The sequence below is a fragment of the Leucopleurus acutus genome (assembly GCF_964270905.1).
Source record: "Leucopleurus acutus genome assembly, chromosome: 5".
Lineage (NCBI taxonomy): Eukaryota > Metazoa > Chordata > Mammalia > Artiodactyla > Delphinidae > Leucopleurus > Leucopleurus acutus.
Window position 1 is genome coordinate 96,800,833 of NC_139147.1, and position 19,583 is coordinate 96,820,415.

The 19,583-nt window shown below is 36.4% G+C and overlaps 1 protein-coding gene across 1 annotated transcript; it reads left to right on the top strand.

Annotated features, from left to right (window-relative positions):
- Positions 1-2,665: 2,665 nt before the first annotated feature.
- LRRC34 (leucine rich repeat containing 34) lies at positions 2,666-18,101 on the top strand (the record flags this gene model as incomplete). Its single annotated transcript, XM_082839481.1, has 11 exons — positions 2,666-2,738; positions 3,044-3,167; positions 3,835-3,953; positions 4,052-4,116; positions 5,120-5,203; positions 9,045-9,173; positions 11,411-11,506; positions 14,678-14,832; positions 15,218-15,373; positions 15,993-16,119; positions 17,898-18,101. 11 exons carry the CDS (start codon positions 2,666-2,668, stop codon positions 18,099-18,101), a joined length of 1,332 nt encoding a protein of 443 aa, XP_082695607.1.
- Between the last annotated feature and the right edge of the window lie 1,482 nt (positions 18,102-19,583).

The following is a 19,583-nucleotide window of genomic DNA, read 5'->3' on the forward strand; positions in this document are numbered from 1 at the left end:
ATTCCTTCATGTCTTCACAAAAACATGACCTGTAAGTCTGTCTGTCTGCATGTCCTGATACGGTTGTGCCAGCTGAGGGCAGGCAGAATGAACCTCAGAGAAATTCTCAGGGCAATCCTCTCTTCTTTGATGACATACTTAAGATCGTTTAGAAATCAAAATGGAGTAACTGTGGTACAGGCATGCAACATGGAGCCAAGTGGCCATTGTGGATATGATTTCAGATGCATTCCTTCATCACTGAGAACTTGAATTTTCTCTAAACTGTATCAGACTCAAGGACACTACCAGCTGTTTTCAAAACAGAATCTGCTAGCAGCTGCTAGTTGCAACCTTGTAGTTTCAAATTACCCCCACCTTTGCAATTTTGTAATTGTTTCAGACTCCTAACCAGTCCTTGCTTACCAAGCACCCTTACTTCTTGCCAGCTCCAATCCTAATTCTTGACAATTTATGTAACCTTGTGGGCTTTTTGCATTTATAAGCCCCCACCATTTTGTAGTCTGGTGGAACACAGTTCAAGTGCTTCTTGGATCTGTGTCTCCTGGGTTGCAGTCCTAACAAACCCCAAATAAACACGTCTTTATTTCAATCTGGTCTCTATTTCTGAAATTTTGTTTAACATTTTTAATACCGAGGAAAGTAGTAGCCAGAAGAGAGGAAAGAAACCCAGTGGGAGCCCAGCTCCAGGAAGTAAATCCGTTTGAGATCTACTTGCTTTGTTTTCTGTTGAGGACGCTAAACTAGCATTTTTTGGATTGCATTCCATGTTAACCATGGTCACGAAAGTCCTAAGTCTGGGAGCACTTTTAACCTCCCTCCCCGCCAGGCTCAACAATCTGAGGAATCTTTGAGCACCTGAGAGTTTTAAATGTCCTGAGAAGTGTTGTAGATAGGAATCTGTTTAGCATTGTTCAATTCATCATTTCCCAAACTTATTTGACAGTAAAACCTATTCTGTTTGGAGCATCTTGTAGATTAGTATTCCACAAAACACAATTTGGGAAATATTGTGCTAAAGTATTATTTAAATACATGAAAATTTCCTAAAGTAAGTGAAAGATTTCTTTAAAAAAATTTTTTTAAATTGTAGTTGATTTACAACGTTGTGTTAGTTTCAGGTGTATAGCACAGTGATTCAGTTATACATACGTATATATAAGTATATTCTTCTTCACATTCTTTTCCATTATAGGCTATTACAAGATACTGAATATAGTTCCCTGTGCTATATAGTAGGTCCTTGTTGTTTATCTATTTTATATCTGGTAAGTGAAAGATTTCTTATGTACATCTATCCACAAGACAGAAATTATGCTGATATTAAAAATTTTCAGAGAATATCTAATGATATGGGAAAGCTGCTCACAATGTTAACTTAAGAAAAAAAGGATATAGAAAAAGAAAAATTATAGGGAAGAAATAGCCCCAGACCTCAGTTGTGGTGGTTCTTTGGTAGTGGGATTGCTGATGAATGTTTCTTTTCTTTTCTTTTTTCTTTTTGATATTGAAATTTCCAAGTTATCTGAAATAGTGTGGGTTAAATTTATTTATTTATTTATTAGGGCTGCATTGCAGTGCAGTGAAAGCACAGAGTCCTAACTACTGGACCACCAGGGAAGTCCCCTAAATTTATTTTTTTAAAGTTTATTTTAAAAAACTATAAGAAAAGTTTATTTGCTTGCACTTGTAATATGATGTTCCTCATCTTAAATCTTGTTTTGCATATTTGTTTAGCAAACTCTTTAGTTCATATAGTGCAGAAATCCACTCAGCAAATAAGATCTTTGAGATGTAGAGACTTAGAGAAGCTGGATCCTAAAGACCTCAGGCTGATTGAGTAGTGATATCTGAGCATGGACTCTTAAAGAGACATACCAAAAAGGTAGGACAGAAAATACAGACAGTGGTGTGTGCTTCTAAGAAAAGTGTCAGCATACCTTCTACCCAAGAAGGCCTGGGCCTCAAAAAGGATGCTTTTAAAGTAATAGCGAAGGGGAGGGGGGAGGGATAAATTGGAAGACTGGGATTGATATATACACATTACTGTATATAAAATGGATAACTAATAAGGACCTACTGTATAGCACAGGGAACTCTACTCAATACTCTGTAATGACCTATATGGGAAAAGAATCTTAAAAAGAGTGGATATATGTATATGTATAACTGATTCACTATGCTGTACACCTGAAACCAACACAACATTGTAAATCAACTATACTCCAATAAAAATTTTTTAAAAAGTAATATCGAAAATAATAAGACCATTAAGGAAAAGTGCAGGTATAACAGAGGAACAAGTTAACTCCTGTTTTGTTTCTGTCTTCCTTACTAAGGACTGGACAGGGAAAATCACCTTTAGAAAGAGGAAATGGAAGGCCTGGGTAGGTGAAGTGCTTCTGTGAGCTAGGCCTCAACTTGGTGTTGGGAAGCACAGACAGAGCTGTATTCAAATGCCATCAACGTGCATTGTATAGAGGGTCTCCAAGAAGCCTGTTGGACTTGGTGATTTTTCAGATCCCTTTTGAGTTTAGACTCTGTGATAAAATTGTCTTTGTTTGAAGCCGTGATAAGCAACCTTGAGTCACCCTAACGCATTATAGCAGAGTAGGAAGAGACTTTGGAGTCAGTATGATTCTGTACTCTGCCCTTATTTATCTGTATGATTTTAGGCAAAATACGTAATTTCTCTGGACATCATTTTCCTCAGCTGCCAGGCCTGTTACATAACAGAGGTTAGTTCTCCCTTTGTGTCACTTCGAAGTGTCTGCCCACCCTCAGTGGGTACTTCGAAGTGTCTGCCCACCCTCAGTGGGTACTTCTATGGCCCTAGTTCTCCAAACAGCATTTTTCTTCTCTCCCATTCCTTCTTATTTTTCTTCCCTTTCTGTATTCTTAACGTCATCTCCTATTCTTCACCCTGCCCTCAACTCTATACGCACACATTTGTATCTTTGAAAGAAGTTTGATTTTCTTTTGGCGGGGGGGAAGCTCCTGGGATAATGTATATGTGATGAAGGGTAACGCATTTATTTTTCAGAAGCTGCAGAACCTATTGGCGGTCTACAGGAATATTATTATGAGCTATGTGTGGAAAAGTCCCAGGAAATTAAACCTTTTATATTGCATATACTCCAAAAAGTGGATGAAGAAATTGAAAAGGGGTAAGGAAGACAAATACTTGATCACATCAGTAACATTCACTGATATTCATCTGTGTGAAAATACTGGAACACTGAGTGATTTGAAAGCCATTTGCAAATGCTTGATAAAGTGGACATACTTTTTGATTCAGCACAGATGATTGACATAGTTAGGTCTTGGAGGTAGTGGAGTTTACTGAGTTCCAGATTTGTCCTTAACTCCTGTGAGCTGTGTTTACTTATGCAAATCATTGAAGTCTTCAATGTCATTATCTGTCAAGTGGGAATACTTTGGTTTTCTTGTGGTTGAGAAATTAAACTATGCATATATATATATATATATATATATATATATATATATATATATATATATGCAGGCTCAGCGGCCATGGCTTACGGGCCCAGCTGCTCCACGGCATGTGGGATCTTCCCAGACCGGGGCACGAACCCGCGTCCCCTCCATCGGCAGGCGGACGGTCAACCACTGTGCCACCAGGGAAGCCCTAAACTATGCATATATTAAGGTGCTTTGCAAAAGCTGTAGCATATTCAGTAGTTTTAAGTTACTTGATATAAACCTGTACTGTGGTACATACTTGGTTCCAGTAAATTCTATCCATGATGTTACTAAACATGAAGGAAAAATACTTTTATTTCTTTACTGGATTTCTTTTTTATATTTTAACAGATTGGCAGGAATCACATTAAATGTTGCTGGTAACTGTCGCTTAATGCCAGTAGAAAGAGTAACAGGTGAAGATTTTTGGATTCTTTGCAGAATTTTAAAGAATAATCCATATATTAATGGTATGTCTCCTTAAGAATCATTCCTTCCAGCTTTCATTTTCCTGATTTTAAGTGTTCACTAGAAGGAATATCAGCTTCTATTCATCTGTATTCTTCAGGTTTGGATGTTAGATATAACCTCATAAGTGATGTTGGTGCATCCTATGCTGCAGAACTGCTTCAGGTATTATTTTACTACAAAATGTTCTTGGTTAATTTTTTTTTTCTCCCAGGACCCAGTTAAGAACCAGCCCTTTCTTTGGAACGTGCAGGGTTTCAGCACCCCTAGCCTGCTAAGCTAACCCTTTATTGCAGACTTCACTTTGGAGATACCCAAGCTGAAATGCTGTTTTATGGTTGCATTTTATTTGCGAAAGACAGTGTGGCCCACCAATCAGAATAGGTGTCGTTAAAGAAAAGGCTTTGTTTCAACCTCAGAAGATTGGCACATACGTATGTATGTCTGTATTTTCAGTTAAAATAAAATGTTTAAAGCAGCATATATCATTTTTTATCCTTCCCTTAAATTGGCTTTTTAATTTCCTATTTGTTCCATTCTCATCTGCTACAAGTGCTTCTAATGAGCTTAAAATGAACTTAAAATTCTCATGTCCATGAAATGGCACACAATGTAAGGACAGAGTGAGGATTAAAAAAAAAAAAGTGAAGTAACCAAGTTATTTTCATCAACCACAAATAAAAATGCTGCAAAAGCATCGTCATCAAAATATTCTTAGTTCTGTTGACGGTGAAATCACCTAGTCTAATGACACACACACAAAACACTAGTCAAAATGTCAAGTGTCCTGACTCTGTGCCATATTTATAACACTTGAAATATACTAAAAACCCATTTGTGTATTTGGTCTCAGTAGAGCTGGTACCTAGATCCTCCTGAGTCATCTTTTGCAAACTCATACACTATGGTTAAGTACATAAAGCACATCCATACTTTGAATCATTGATCAAAAATGAATATAGTTCTTTTCTTTATATTGCCATTATATTTGTTTAAATGATCATGTTGATTTTTTCCCTTAATGGTCCTTTCTTTTGCTGGACCTTGAAATTTCCTGGTTATAAAGATTTTTTTTGGAGGTAAACACTTTTACTTAAAAAGCAGCTCTTACATATTATTGATTTCTAATAATATATATGTAATAGCTTCTTTTCTCTCCTTATTTTAGAGACAACATAATCTCATTTACTTAAACCTTATGTTTAATGACATCGGGCCTGAAGGTGGAGAACTGATTGCTAAAGCACTACATGTAAGCATTCGTATACCTCAAACTAACATTTTATTTGGGAATTTTAACTTCTTTAGTTTTAGCTTGGAACCAACAGAAACAAATGTTAATGTCAACTTATTTTAATATTGTGCGAATGTATATTTTTTATTTCACTTCAATTTATTAAAATCTGGACATTACATGAGCACTTTTGAACTCATTTTTAAAAATAAACAGCTTTATGGATAAAACATAATGGAAAATATAAAAAAAGAATGTATATATGTGTATAACTGAGTCACTTTGCTGTACAGCAGAAATTAGCACAACATTGTAAATCAACTATACTTCAGTTAAAAAAATAGAGAATAAAAACATAAAGAGCTTTATTAAGATATAATTCACATATACAAAATTTACCCTTTGTAAGTGTTCAATTCGGTGTTTTTTTAGTATATTGAATACAGTGGACCCTTGAACAGCACAGATTTGAACTGTATGGGTCCACTCATATGTAGATTTCTTTCACTAAATACATGCTGCAGTACCACACAATCTACTGTCAGTTGAATCTGAGGATGCAGGACCTCGGATACAGAGGGCCAAATGTAAAGTTAAACTCATTTTCAACTGCACAGAGGGTCGTCGCCCCTAACCCCTGTGTTGTTCAACAGTCAGTTATATTCACAGTTATGTGACCATCAGCACCATCACTGTTTTTAGAGCATTTTCCCCCAAAAAAGAAGCCCTGTACCTGTTAGTAATCCCTCTCTGTGCTTCTCTCTCTCACTCTCCAGCACCTGGCAGTCACATCTACTTTCTACCTGTAGATTGCCGATTCTGGCCACTTATAAATGGAATCGTACAGTTTGTGGCCTTTAGTGACTGGCCTAATGCTTTCAGATTTTATCCATGTTGTAACATGCTTCATTTCTTTTTATTGCCAAGTAATATTCCATTGTTTGGAAATATCACATTTGTTCATCCATTAGTTAATGGACATTTGGGTTTCCACTTTTGCACACATTTTTCTGTGCATGTATGTTTTCAGTTTTCTAGGGTACATACCTAGGAGTGAAATGGTTCATTTGGAAACTCTGTTTAACATTTTGAGTGACTGCCAAACTGTTTTCCAAAGTGGCTGTCCCTTTTTACAATTCCACCAACAATGTATGGGTGTTCTGATTTCTCCATATCCTCACCAGTACTTGTTATTGTCTTTTTTTTTTTTGCGGTACACGGGCCTCTCACTGTTGTGGCCTCTCCCGTTGCGGAGCACAGGCTCCGGACGTGCAGGCTCAGCGGCCAAGGCTCACGGGCCCAGCGGGTCCGCGGCATGTGGGATCTTCCCGGACCGGGGCACGAACCCGTGTCCCCTGAATCAGCAGGCGGACTCCCAACCACTGCGCCACCAGGGAAGCCGTATTGTCTCTTTGATTTGAGCTATCCTAGTGGGTATGAAGAGGTTTTGTGGTTTTGATTTGCATTTCCCTAATGAATAAAGATGTTGAGTATCTTTTTATATGCTAATTAGTCATTTGTATATCTTCTTTGGAGAACTATCTGTTCAAATCTTTTGCCCTTTCTGGAGCCCCTTATTAGATACGTGATTTGCAAATATTTTCGCACATTCTGTAGGTTGCCTTTAACTTCCTTAGTGGTGTCTTTTGAAGCACAAAATTTTTTAATTTTGATAAAATTCATTTGATCTATTTTTTCTTTTGTTGTTTGGGCTTTTGGTGATGTACCTAAGAAGGCTACAACTTCATGACTTTGCCTAATCCAAAGTCATGAAGATTTACACTTACGTTTTCTTTTAACAGCTTTTTGATTTGGCTCTTTTAGTTCTCTGATACATTTTGAGTTAATTTTTATATATGATGTGAAGTAGGAGTCTAATTTCATTCTTTTTCATGTGGATATCCATTTGACCCAACACCTTTTGTTAAGACTGTTCTTTCCCCATTAATTTTGACATCCTTGTTGAAAGTCAGTTGATTATAAATGTGAGGGTTTATTTCTGTACTCTCCATTCTATTCTTTTAATCTATATGTCTATTCTTAGGCCAGTCTCACACTATCTCGACTACTGTAGTTTTGTAGTAAGTTTTAAAGTCAAGAAGTGAGTCCTCTTTGTTTTATTCAAGATTGTGTTGGTTCTTCTGGGTCCCTTGCATTTCCACATGAATTTTAAGATCAGTTTATCAATTTCTGCAAAAAATGCAACTGGGATTTTGAGAGGCATTGCTTTAAATATTTAGATCAATTTGGGGAATATTGCCATCTTAATATTAAGTCTTCCAATCCAGGAACATGGGATGTGTTTACATTTACTTAGGTTGTTTTTATTTTAGTTTTTTACTTTTTTAATATTTATTTATTTTTGGCCACATTGCACAACATGTGGGATCTTAGTTCCCCGACCAGGGATTGAACCCATGCATCTTGCAGTGGAAGTTCGGAGTCTTAACCACTGGACTGCCAAGGAAGTCCCTGTTTAGGTTGTTTTTAATTTCTTTCAACCATGCTTTGATGCTTTGTAGTTTTCAATGTGCAAGTCTTGCCCTTTTGTTAAATTTATTCCTAATGTTTTATTCTTTTTGATGTTATTATAAATGGAATTTTCTTAATTTCATTTTTGAATTGTTCATTGCTAGTGTATGGAAATACAGTTATTTCTGTATATTGATCTTGTGTCCTGCAGTCTTGCTGAACTCATTTATTAGTTCTTCTTTTTTTTTTTTTTTTGGCCGGCTTGTGGGATTTTAGTTCCCTGACCAGGGATTGAACCTGGGCCCTCAGCAGTGAGAACACAGAGCCCTAACCACTGGACTGCCAAGGAATTCCCCATTTATTAGTTCTAACAGCTTTTGTTTTGTTTTGGTTTGGTTTTTTTTGGTGGATTCCTTAGAATTTTCCACATATAAGATCATGTCATATGCAAACAAGAGTTTTACTTCTTTTCCAACCTGGATGCCTTTTTTGTTTCTTTTTCTTGCCTAATTGTCCTATCTAGACCCTCCAGTACAATGTCAAATAGAAGTGGTGAGAGTGGACATCCTTGACTTCTTCCCACTCTTAAAGGGGTTTGACTTAATTTTAAAGTTAATTATTTACACTTGTATGTCCAGATATTTATTCACTAGGACAATGAAATGTCTGTAATTTTGTGAAAGATTTATCAAAGGAAATGAAATAAGAGAAGGAATTAAACTTTGCAAATGTCTGAGAAATTGTATCACTTTCAAAACGATACGGGGGAATGTGAAGTGATTGCTTAATGGGTACAGGGTCTCCTTTAGGGGTGATAAAAATGTTTTGGAATTAGCTAGAGGTGATGGCTACACAGCACTGTGAATGTAGTAAAATCCAGTGAATTGTACATTTTCTTGCTTATTTTTTTTTTCTGCACCTTGCTGCTTGCGGGATCTTAGCTCCCCAACCAGGGATTGATCCCAGGCCCTCAGCAGCGAGAGCATGGAGTCCTAACCACTGGACCGCCAGGGAAGTCCCAAATTGTACATTTCAAAATGGTTAATTTTGTGTTATGTGAATTTCATCTCAATTTTAAAAGGTGGTATAATTTTCTTAGAAGATAAATTTATAGATTTTCTAATGAAAGGAAAGTTATTAAAATCTGCTTCATTCACTGGTCATTATTTTGGTATCTATTTCCTGGGCATTCTTTCTACTAAACTATTAAACTAGATTTTTATCTGTTATGGGAAATTGAATGTTACCTTTAAGGAATATATCCTGTTCTATCTGCATGAAAAACTGATGAGTCTGCAAATAGTAATATAGTCTCCTAACTCATGTAATCTAAAGAGAATTCGATGGGTTAAAATTTTAACCAAGTTTTGCCTCTTTTCCTTTTCAGAAGAATACAACTCTGAAACACCTAAGAATGACTGGAAACAAGATTGAAAATAAGGGTGGAATGTTTTTTGCTGCAATGCTACAAATTAATTCATCCTTAGAGAAATTAGATCTGGGTGACTGTGATCTGGTGAGTAAAATTGGGTATGAGATAGTCACTCAGATATTGGATCATTCTCCCTGGAAACTAGCATAGAGAAGTGTCAGAGACCAGCTAAATGACAGTCTTATGAATGATTAAGCTTGTCTCTAAGGTCTAATATCAGAGAAAATATTTTTTTAAATAAGAATCAGATTATAATAATATTATGGAAGAATATCCAGTGTAATAAAAATCTTCCTAAACTTCCATCTGTTACCCTTCTTAACTTGTATGGGACTTTCTAAAGAAGATGATTATGTTCCTTTTAATTAAACAAATACTACTTCATTTGTATAATATAAATTTTTTACTTATGGAAACATTTTGCAGTGAGTAGTTATGTTATAGCATAAAACCTAAGATGATGCTAAGAGCTGCTCTGAGCCTTCATCTGGACTGATAATGAGAAGTTTGTCTGTTTTGCACGTCTTCAAATTCTAGGCTTCATTTTCTCAAACATGCCTTCAAACCTTCAGGCCTACTGTTAGGAACCTATTTTTAATAGGTTAATGCAAAATTACTGGGACAGGAAAACAGTAAGATGGGCCAAGGAGGCTCTTTGGGGTAATAGGCTCTAAAGCTTAAGAAGCGGGTAGATGCAGCCAGTATGGTCTTGGGAAAGCATTAATTCAATACACAGTTGACTCTTGATAACATGGGTTGAACTGCTGGGGTCCAGTTATATGCAGATTTTTTTCAATAGTAAATACTACAGTTGCTACAGGATTCAAGGTTGTTTGAATCCATGGCTACCAAGGTACACAGTTGATCCTTGACCCTTTAAGGGTCAACTGTGTATTGTCTACACATACCAGTCACAATTCTAGATTCTAAGGATACAGGAGTGCATCAGATATGATCTCTGCCCTTATAAAGGTTATATTTTAGTTAGGAAAACATCAGTAAATTAGAGAAAAGTGCTACAAAGTTGGCGAAGTACTCTGATAATGGGCAGAAGGTAATATGCATGATAGGATGGTTCCCTGAAGACCTGAGGAGGTCATACTTAGGAGTCGTGAAGGATGAGAAAGAGCTCCCTTGAAGAGGGTCCATGGCAGAACATTCCAGGCAGGGGGTCCAGAACCCACAGACTCTAGGTTAGTGCTTCCCCAAGTGTGGTATGGGTAGCATACTGACTGACATAATTTGAGGTAATTTTAATACATATTTATTTTTACAAATGCTTTCTATTTATTTCAAGGGATTGTGGCTTTCCATTTATGGTAGTGAAACAGTTTTAAAATAAATATAAGTGAAAAGTGAGTTGATTTAATGGAAAAGTATTAGGTAAAGAGTAAAACTGATACTCAGATATGGCAAAAATCATGAGGGGAGTACATGAATGATGAAATACTGAGTCTGAGAACTAAAAAGCCAGAGTAGCTACACAAAGGGAGTTAAATGCAAATTATGGAAAGGCTTTAAGTTGAGGGGTCACATGATATGATTGGTGCTTGTAAAAGATCACTCTTGTCTCTCTGTGGGGAATTAGAGGGTGGTGAGAGGAAGCCCAGTGACCACTTAGGCAGTTTCTGCAGTAATTCAGGTGGGTGATGAGGACTGGCGTTGGGGTGGTAGCTACAGAGATGGACTAATTTGAAACATCTTTTGGAGGCAGAATCTTTAAGACTTGCTGATCAACTGATAGGAGAGTAAGAGGACTGACTGGTGAAGTGGAAGAAAGCCCAGGTTTTCTGGCATAACAACTAGATGTGTGTGCATCACAGAGATGGCGGAGGACTAGGCCCTTCCAATAAGGTAGAGCGAGGCCTGTGGCAGCAGTGAAAAATGTGATTAGTAACCCTTTCCTGCCACAAACACACACCTAAAGTACTAGTATGAATGTAAAAGAAAGCTTGCATTAAGGATATACACTATAAGTAGTATAGAGCCCTAGCTGGGATCCACGTGCATGTCTGTATTTCTGTGCATCATATAGAACCTTGAGGGGTTAGGAGCAAACCTAGAGGTAAACACCGGAGGAAATGGATACTGAAACCTTAAGAAACTCCCCATGAATGTTACAGATTTCAGGGCAGAGAGAAAATAACACAGTAACAATTCATTTCTGAATTTGATCAACCTACAATTGAAGGATCAGGAAATTACTTAAACTTTTTAAAAACACGATTTTGATTTGTCAGAATCCAGATTACTGATCTTGAAATATTAGGGGTTAATTTATATACTTTGTCAGTTTCCTTAATGAATTTACCTGTTTTTAGGGAATGCAGAGTGTGATAGCATTCGCTACAGTCCTAACTCAAAACCAAACAATTAAGGGATTAAACCTAAACCGACCTATACTTTATGGTGAACAGGTATGTATTCAAAGTGAGCAGTTAATAAGGCTACATGTGAATAAAATGAAGGTACTACTTACTGAAGGTTATGTCAAGATTCATGAATGCATTGTATTTTTAGAACCGTAAACTACTGTTTACAAAGAAAAACTTGAAAATTTTAAAATCTTGGTAAAAGTTTTATAAATATGGTTTTAGATGTTGCTTATTTAAACAGAAAACATGTCTATTTTTCTTATAAACTCATTCTCAGTGAGTAAACCTGTGAGGGGCAGAGGGCTTAAGATGAAAGCATAAATGATGAAAGTTTTAAAGGCTGGAGGATTATAAGAGCCCAGTGTGAAGTGTTTTGTGATTTGTTTGTTCTTGTTACACTGATGTGATGAACCATTACATTTGAAATCCTGAGCTATAATGGCAAATTGCATATGAATAGCAGTCTGGGAGGTCTGGACTTGGTGCTTCAGGTAAGCTGCAGGCTAGAGACAGAAAGACGGTAAAAACGTGGTTCCAACTCTCAAGGCTTCTCCTTGCCCCTTAACACTCTTAGGTGGCTCTCCTCTCTTATCAGCAAAATGCTAGGGAATAAGAACTCGTTTTACTATTGGTCTAAACAAAAACAGAATATCTACTAAAAGAAAAAGTTCAAGGACTTTGGTCTTTAAATCAGCTACTTCACTGTTCCCCATTAGTATGAGTAACTGAGAATTAACCATATTTTTAAAATATTTTTCATATTTGTAAGTATATTTTGCATTCGTTGTCTACATAGATCTCTCCCTTTGAATTATCTCTGTACTTTCCTGTACAAAAAATTTTGGAATTTTATATATGTTAATTGCTTCATGTTTACAAATTTAATCTCAAAAAGACAACCAGAATCCTCAAATAGAAGAACCTACTTTAAAGACCAGCAAAATACCTGGCTCTAAGTAAGCATTCAGTAAATTGCTTCATTTCTCATTCTTCACTCAGTAAATATTTGAATGCACCCCTAAACAAGAAACAATGCTGGTGCCAGGGACAATCTCAAAGCACATAGCCCTCATTTTCAAAGAGCTTTTTTTCAGTCCACATGGAGGGAGATCCACAAGTCTGGAGAGTGATATGCTCAGGGTGCCTTGGGAGCAGGAGAAAAGACATAGAAATCAATGCAGGGGGATGAGAGGTGGCAGGGAAGCTTCTCAGATTGAGGACCTGTTAAGAGATATGAAGGCTGAGTCAAACTTTTCCGGATTAAAGTCCTGAGGAAGTATGTTAAACTATATGAAATTATATTAGAAGCACAATTCCTCTTTTAAATGTTGAGCAGTGTCATTACTCCTAAATCCATCTGAGAATAGTTATTGAAAGCCCAGGGCCCATCCCCCCCACCCCCACCCCCACCCCCACTCCCACCCCCTACCCCCCCACCCCCACCCCACCCCCACCCCCCCACTAGAGAAAGCCCACGCGCAGCAACAAAGACCCAACACAGCCAAAAATAAATAAATAAATAAAAATTTAAAAAGCCCAGGGCTCTTTCTCAGGCCCCAGACCTTGCTCTTAGCCTGGTGCTTCTGGACAGTCAGCTAAACTAGCCTGCTTTCTATTCCTCTCCAAGGCAACCACCATCTTCTATCCCTGACAGTACTATTCTCTTAAATGGTTGTGGAGTAGAATCCTCTTGTGCTTTCTCATACCTGCTGTTCCCAAATACAAGCCAGCAAACCTATTTCATTTAAGGGTTTTACTGTTCATTATCCGGGGAGCTTAGAAAAATGCTGATGCTAGGTGCCACCCTAGGCCAAACTAAGCCACAAACTGAGTGGAGCTAAAAACACCACCAAAAAACAAAGCCCTTTACTATTTGTGATACTAGTTCCCTTTCTTAATAAGCATGGTCCCTCTTTCAAATTTCTTGACCTAAAAATGCAGTCGAGACATACATCATATCTGTATTGAGTATATCCTCTGCTCCAGCACTATGCAGAGCAATACTGGACCTCGTAAGTGGTCAGTTTTCATTTAAGATTTCAGACTACAGCTTCCCTCTGGATATGTATTTTCAGTGTCAAAGCAATAACTTAAATCAGATACCGTATTATAGAATATTGAACAATAATAAATGCTTTGTGGTTTTCTATAGAACACCAATTTTGTGCCAGGTACTTCTGTTAATTTATTTACTTCTGTGAGGGAAGTAAAATTTTACCTATTTTATATAGAAAAGGGAACTGGGACTCAGCTAGATGAAATAATTAGCCCAAAGTGATAAAGTTAGTACAAGGTAAAGCTAGCATTTGGACAGTTTTATTATAAAGCTCATGTACAATCTGCTATTGCTATATGATTTTATTTAACTTTTATTTTTTCTCAAAGTACTTTTAGATAATTCGAGCATATATGGCTATCCATGATCAGCATTTCCAGTGACTATAAAACTTATAAAAACAGCAATAATGCATCAGGACTTCTTATCATAAAATACTTTGGCCCATTCATTTTAAGACATGCTCTGATTTTGTTAAAAATTTAAAGTGCTTGGTGTTCAGATTCTCACTGAGGTTATATACCTTTTGCCTGGAAGCAGCAGAGGAAGGGAAGAAGGAAGGAAGGGAGGAAGGGAGGGAGGGAGGGAGGGAGTCTAAAAACTACAAAGAGTGGAGATCAAGAGCAAAGTTTAGAAACATCTGTAAGGGGCAAGAACACCTTGTCTTGAGAGGACAGCAGTAAAGGAGCTTTCATGCTCAATTTTTTTTTTTTTTGGCCACACCGTGCAGCTTGTGGGATCTCAGTTCCCTGACCAGGGATTGAACCTGAGTTCCAGCAGTGAAAGCTCCAAGTCCTAACCACTGGACCACCAGGGAATTCCCTCATGCTCAATCATGGGACCAATTATTTTGATTTATTTTTCCTGCTGAGATGATTGTTGCTTTTTTAGTAATGATTTTTTTTAACCAGCATCTCTTAAATCACTTAGTCACTGCACTTTACTACTGCCTGCTGCCTGTTTCTAAGACAGTAAAGATATTTGTGGCAAAATGATTTTTTTAAAAAGCCATGCCAAACAAATTGCAAATCGTAGACTAATAATAGTCTTAACTGATAAAATCTTTTTAAAAAGCTAATTTAAATAACTTTGCATGTTTGGAATAAACATGTACTGCTTCAAAATTATATTCTAGAAAAAAGACTATCTATTTTTAGGAAGAGTCCACAGTTCATCTAGGCCACATGATGAAAGAAAATCAGTGCCTTGTTGAACTACACCTGTGTAAGCATGACATAAAAAACTGTGGTATGAAACAGTTATGTGATGCACTGTATCTGAACAGAAGCCTGCGCTACCTTGATGTAAGCTGGTAAGTGATAACTTATATATTAATTCAGGAGTTAAATCATGGGAATAATCTCTGTAAATATTCACTGTAGATAAGATTCTTTGTTAGACACTAATTCCAAAAATTAGAAAATGCAGCCATTGTTGTCAACTTTTTATCTTGAGCCTTAGTATTTATTCGGCTTATACCGATATAATAACTCGAGAGCAATTTAAATATGTAAACCAGAATAGAAGCAACATTTTATGGCAACTTTTTATTAACTTTTTGGAAATTGAGTGATTAAAATAAATCTTAACTAAAATAGAAAGTACTTATTACTATATAAGTTTTCAAGCATGCTATCTCTATGAATAAAAGAATACTTCATATTTCCAAATATAACTACATATTTTTCCTTTCCCAGCAATAAAATAACTCAGGATGGAATGGTGTGTTTGGCCGATGTACTGAAAAAGAATACTACCCTGGAAGTAATAGATCTTTCTTTTAACAGAATAGAAAATGCAGGAGCAAACTATCTCAGTGACACTCTTGCTTCACACAACAGGACTCTTAAAGCGTTAGTATGGTTTTATACTTAACCAAAATAACAAAGAAAACCTTAAATTTTTTAGAATATTAACCTTAAACCTCTTACCTCTTAAGATTCATGGTGAAATATGAAAACTCAGTATCTAAATTGACATATTAAGTTACAGGAAACATTTCAATTTCTTCTATTTTTCAAAAGTAATCTTAAAAATTAGATTGATTCTAGTTATGACTGCTTAAAATTAATGAGAAAACTCTTATTATTCTAACAGAAAAATTATAATCATTCAATATGATCAAGACTCTAAAATAAGAATGAATCAAAGAAAATATTACTTGGATGACTTTATCTTGAAAAATATATCTGTAATCCACCCCAAACCTTTACTGAATAATAAATAGAAAACAATAGGCTGTTTATTTCCAAAATGTAGGTAGCTCTACTTAGGTACATGAAGTATCCAATTAGAAAACTAAGTTTCTTGGATTTTAGGAATTATTAGGTCAATATTTTGATTATACATTAAATGTATTTAATGCTAAGACTTAACACAAAAAAATGTGTGTAATAAATGCTGTTGCTAGCTTACGCATTCTCTTTGTAGAACTGTTGGTTTCCAGGGTTATTACTTTTTGGTTTTCCAAAGGTTGTCAGTGGTAAGCAACAACATAAAGGGAGAAGGACTTGTTGCACTTTCACAATCAATGAAAACAAATCCCACACTCTCTAATATCTACCTTTGGGGAAACAAATTTGATGAAGCTACATGTGTGGTAAGTTTTTTTCTTCACTGAGGCTTTTTCTGGGGTTTTCCCTATAACGTCAGATGTTATATACAGATGCCTTAGACATGATTACAAAGTATAACGAGACACTGCAGTTTTGATAAATTTTATGTTAAGTCCTAAAAATTAGCTATTGGAAAGTTTTGTGGTTGAAATAGGAAAAGATATCAAATACTACATATTAGTATAAAGGTCACTGAATTACACAGTCCCAATTTCTCCAAAGTTTTTTAAAATCACAATTGTTGATTTATTTTAAATTTGCTGTGGCACAATCTCCAATCTGCTACCCAATAATTAAACCAAGACACAGAATTTAGAGAGATATAGTAAAAGCTGTCAAAATATTTGGTGTGTTGCTTATGTAAATACAGAGAACCCTTGATACTGCTTTCAACGCACACAAAAGGCATAGTAACAAATAGTTTTCATTTGGAAAGAAGAGAAAGAAAAACAAGATGTTAGGGGACTTCCCTGGTGGCACAGTGGTTAAGGGTCCACCTGCCACTGCAGAGGACATGGGTTCAAGCCCTGGTCCGGGAAGATCCCACATGTCGCGGAGTAGCTAAGCCCGTGTGTCACAGATACTGAGCCCGTGCGCTCTAGAGCCGGTGAGCCCCAACTACTGAGCCCACGCGCAGCAACAAAGACCCAAGACAGCCAAAAAAATATATATATATGTTAGAATTCTCAAAAATTGCCAAAAGACTAACCAGAATTCTATCACTAAAAAGGCTAATAAAAGGTACACTATTAAAAAAAAAATCCTTGGGCTTCCCTGGTGGCACAGTGGTTGAGAGTCCACCTGCCAATGCAGGGGACACGGGTTCATGCCCCGGTCCGGGAAGATCCCACAGGCCGCGGAGCGGCTGGGCCTGTGAGCCATGGCCGCTGAGCCTGCGCATCCGGAGCCTGTGCTCCGCAACGGGAGAGGCCACAACAGTGAGAGGCCTGTGTACCGCAAAAAAAAGAAAAAAGAGAAAAAAACCCCTTGATTTCAGAAAAACATCATATCCACATTCTATACACTAGAGGCTGAGCTGAGTTGGAACTACTAATGACAAGCTACAGCAGAAAGCAACTAGACTTTTGAATCTTTTACTGTCTAATTTCTGCCTTTCTCTATAATCGCAACCTTACTGATAAACTAGTTTAACGTGTTTGTACGACACTTTTATGTAGATATCAATGATCCATAAGAGATATACAAAGAAAATTCTACAATGAAGAAATAATTAGTGGCCAGCCAGGCCAGCATCTCATACTATGGGAATGGTCTCTAGTCTAAGCCTAAATCTGTAGATTATCTTCAGGGGGTCCATGAACTCCATACAGTTGTATGCCAAAATCTGTGATTGTTTATTTTTCTGAAAAATGGATCCCTGGCTGTCATCGGATCTTCAAGGGCATATACAACAGCACTCCATCCTTATTTATGAGTCAGTCACCTTAGGACTTGAAAATTTTGACCATGAGACCTTTGGTCCACAAAATTGGTAATACATAGAATTGTTATCTCTGGGAGTCATGAAACAACAAAACATGCCTAATAACGTTAAAATGTAGAAGTAAGTTTTGCAAGATTGTAATTACATTGTGTGGAATTAATAAAAACTACAATGCCTGGAAAATAAAATTCAGCAGTGTTATACAGAATATTTTAAACTATAAATTATCACATTTAATTTGAATGTTGATATTTGTTTAAGCACTGTAAAATGAATAAACTGTTTTCTTAATGATACAGTTTTTCTTAAAAATCCTAGGCATATTCAGATTTAATTCACATGGGCCGTCTAAAATCAGACAATACAGATGTGGAGCCATATGTGGTGGATGGACACGTGTACCTTGCAGAAGTCTCCAACGGCCTTAAAAGGCATTATTACTGGACACCAGGTTATGGAGAAGCTTGCAGCCTATCATCTAATGCAGGTCTTACTCTTGTACCAGTAGGTCAATATCTATGAAAAACAAGCTTTAATTTTCATATATTTGTCTTATTACTCTTCAAGGAGATTACATTTTATTGTCTATTAAATTTTCTTTCATAAATTAGAACAATGAAAAGAGATACTAAACTGTGAGTAACTGTCCATTGTGAAAAACTGAGTAGTGTAATTTTTTCAAAGAAATTTAGCAAAAGAGGGACTAAAATTTGAACACCTGGAGAAGGAAATCAAGGAACTAATTTCTTTTTATAAAGAAAATATACCCAAAGAGTAAAGTAGCATACAAGGAAAGGTCATTATAGGTATCCTAACTGAAAGTTGTCATGAAGTGGTAAAAAGGTTTCAGGTGGCAGATTCCAGGGACTGTCAAGGGGTTTAGAGGTTGAAAAAGTATTTTAGGTATTTTACAAATGGGTATTGATACAATTTCACAAATACAGGCAAATATATATATACATATACAAATACATATAAATGTATACTTTCCAAACAAGTCAGTGCTGCCAGTGAACTTTTAAAAAAGATAATTCTCTCTTTTGGAGGATGCCAATAACATTTTCATGATTTGATGGCAAACAATTACTGTTGTCTGTGGTCAATCCTGTTTTCAAATTAAAATTTCTATGAAGAGGCAACAGATACCACGATCCTTTGATTACACACCCATGTTCACAAATTAATTCATACATACCACTTAACTGTTTAATCTGAATGATTTATTACTGCTAAAGCTGGCAAAGTGTGAGAAAAAAAATTTTATGTGAACAATTTAAAGAGGTTACTTGAAGTTCTGCAGTCTAAATGGAAAAACCATCTGTCTCTAAATGTTGAGAGGAATAAAGGTGATAGCTTTACAGTTGTCAAAGTATTGGCCTTCACTTAAAGTACTGGGAATTCCTCAAATCACAGCTGTATTTATTCAAAAAATTTAACATTACAGAAAACCCCCACATCTGTCATTGTCCATTCCTTTAATAGATTAAAGAATTAAATATGCCCTACTCACTACTTAATGATTCTTAAAGTTTAACAGGTTTTTCCTTATGTTCAGCACCTCATACCACACTTCCATACTCCCTGGGGAAACTGGGGTGGTGGTGATGAGGGGGTGGCACAGATGGTGGTGGTGGTGGTTATGAAATGGGAAGAACATCTGAATAAATTATATGAGCCATGATTTACATTTAATGTTCTAGAGCTACTGAGCCAGAAAAGACCTAAATGCCTTACCAAATCCATTCTCATGCTTTCAGAGAGATGAATCTTATTTTACTTAGTTATTAGCTTTTATCAAACTTTAGTTTCCAGTGTTCTCTACATGTTTCAGATCTTACTTTCTTTCCACTTTAAGATCTCTCCTCTGCAGATATAAAGACTAGCTGTTTTTTACCAAGTTCTTTTACATTATTACATGCTGAATATAGCTAGAAATAATTAACTGTATCTAAAAAAAAGTTGTGTGTCTGAGGAAAGTCATGTCTATAGTGTTAAAAATGCAAT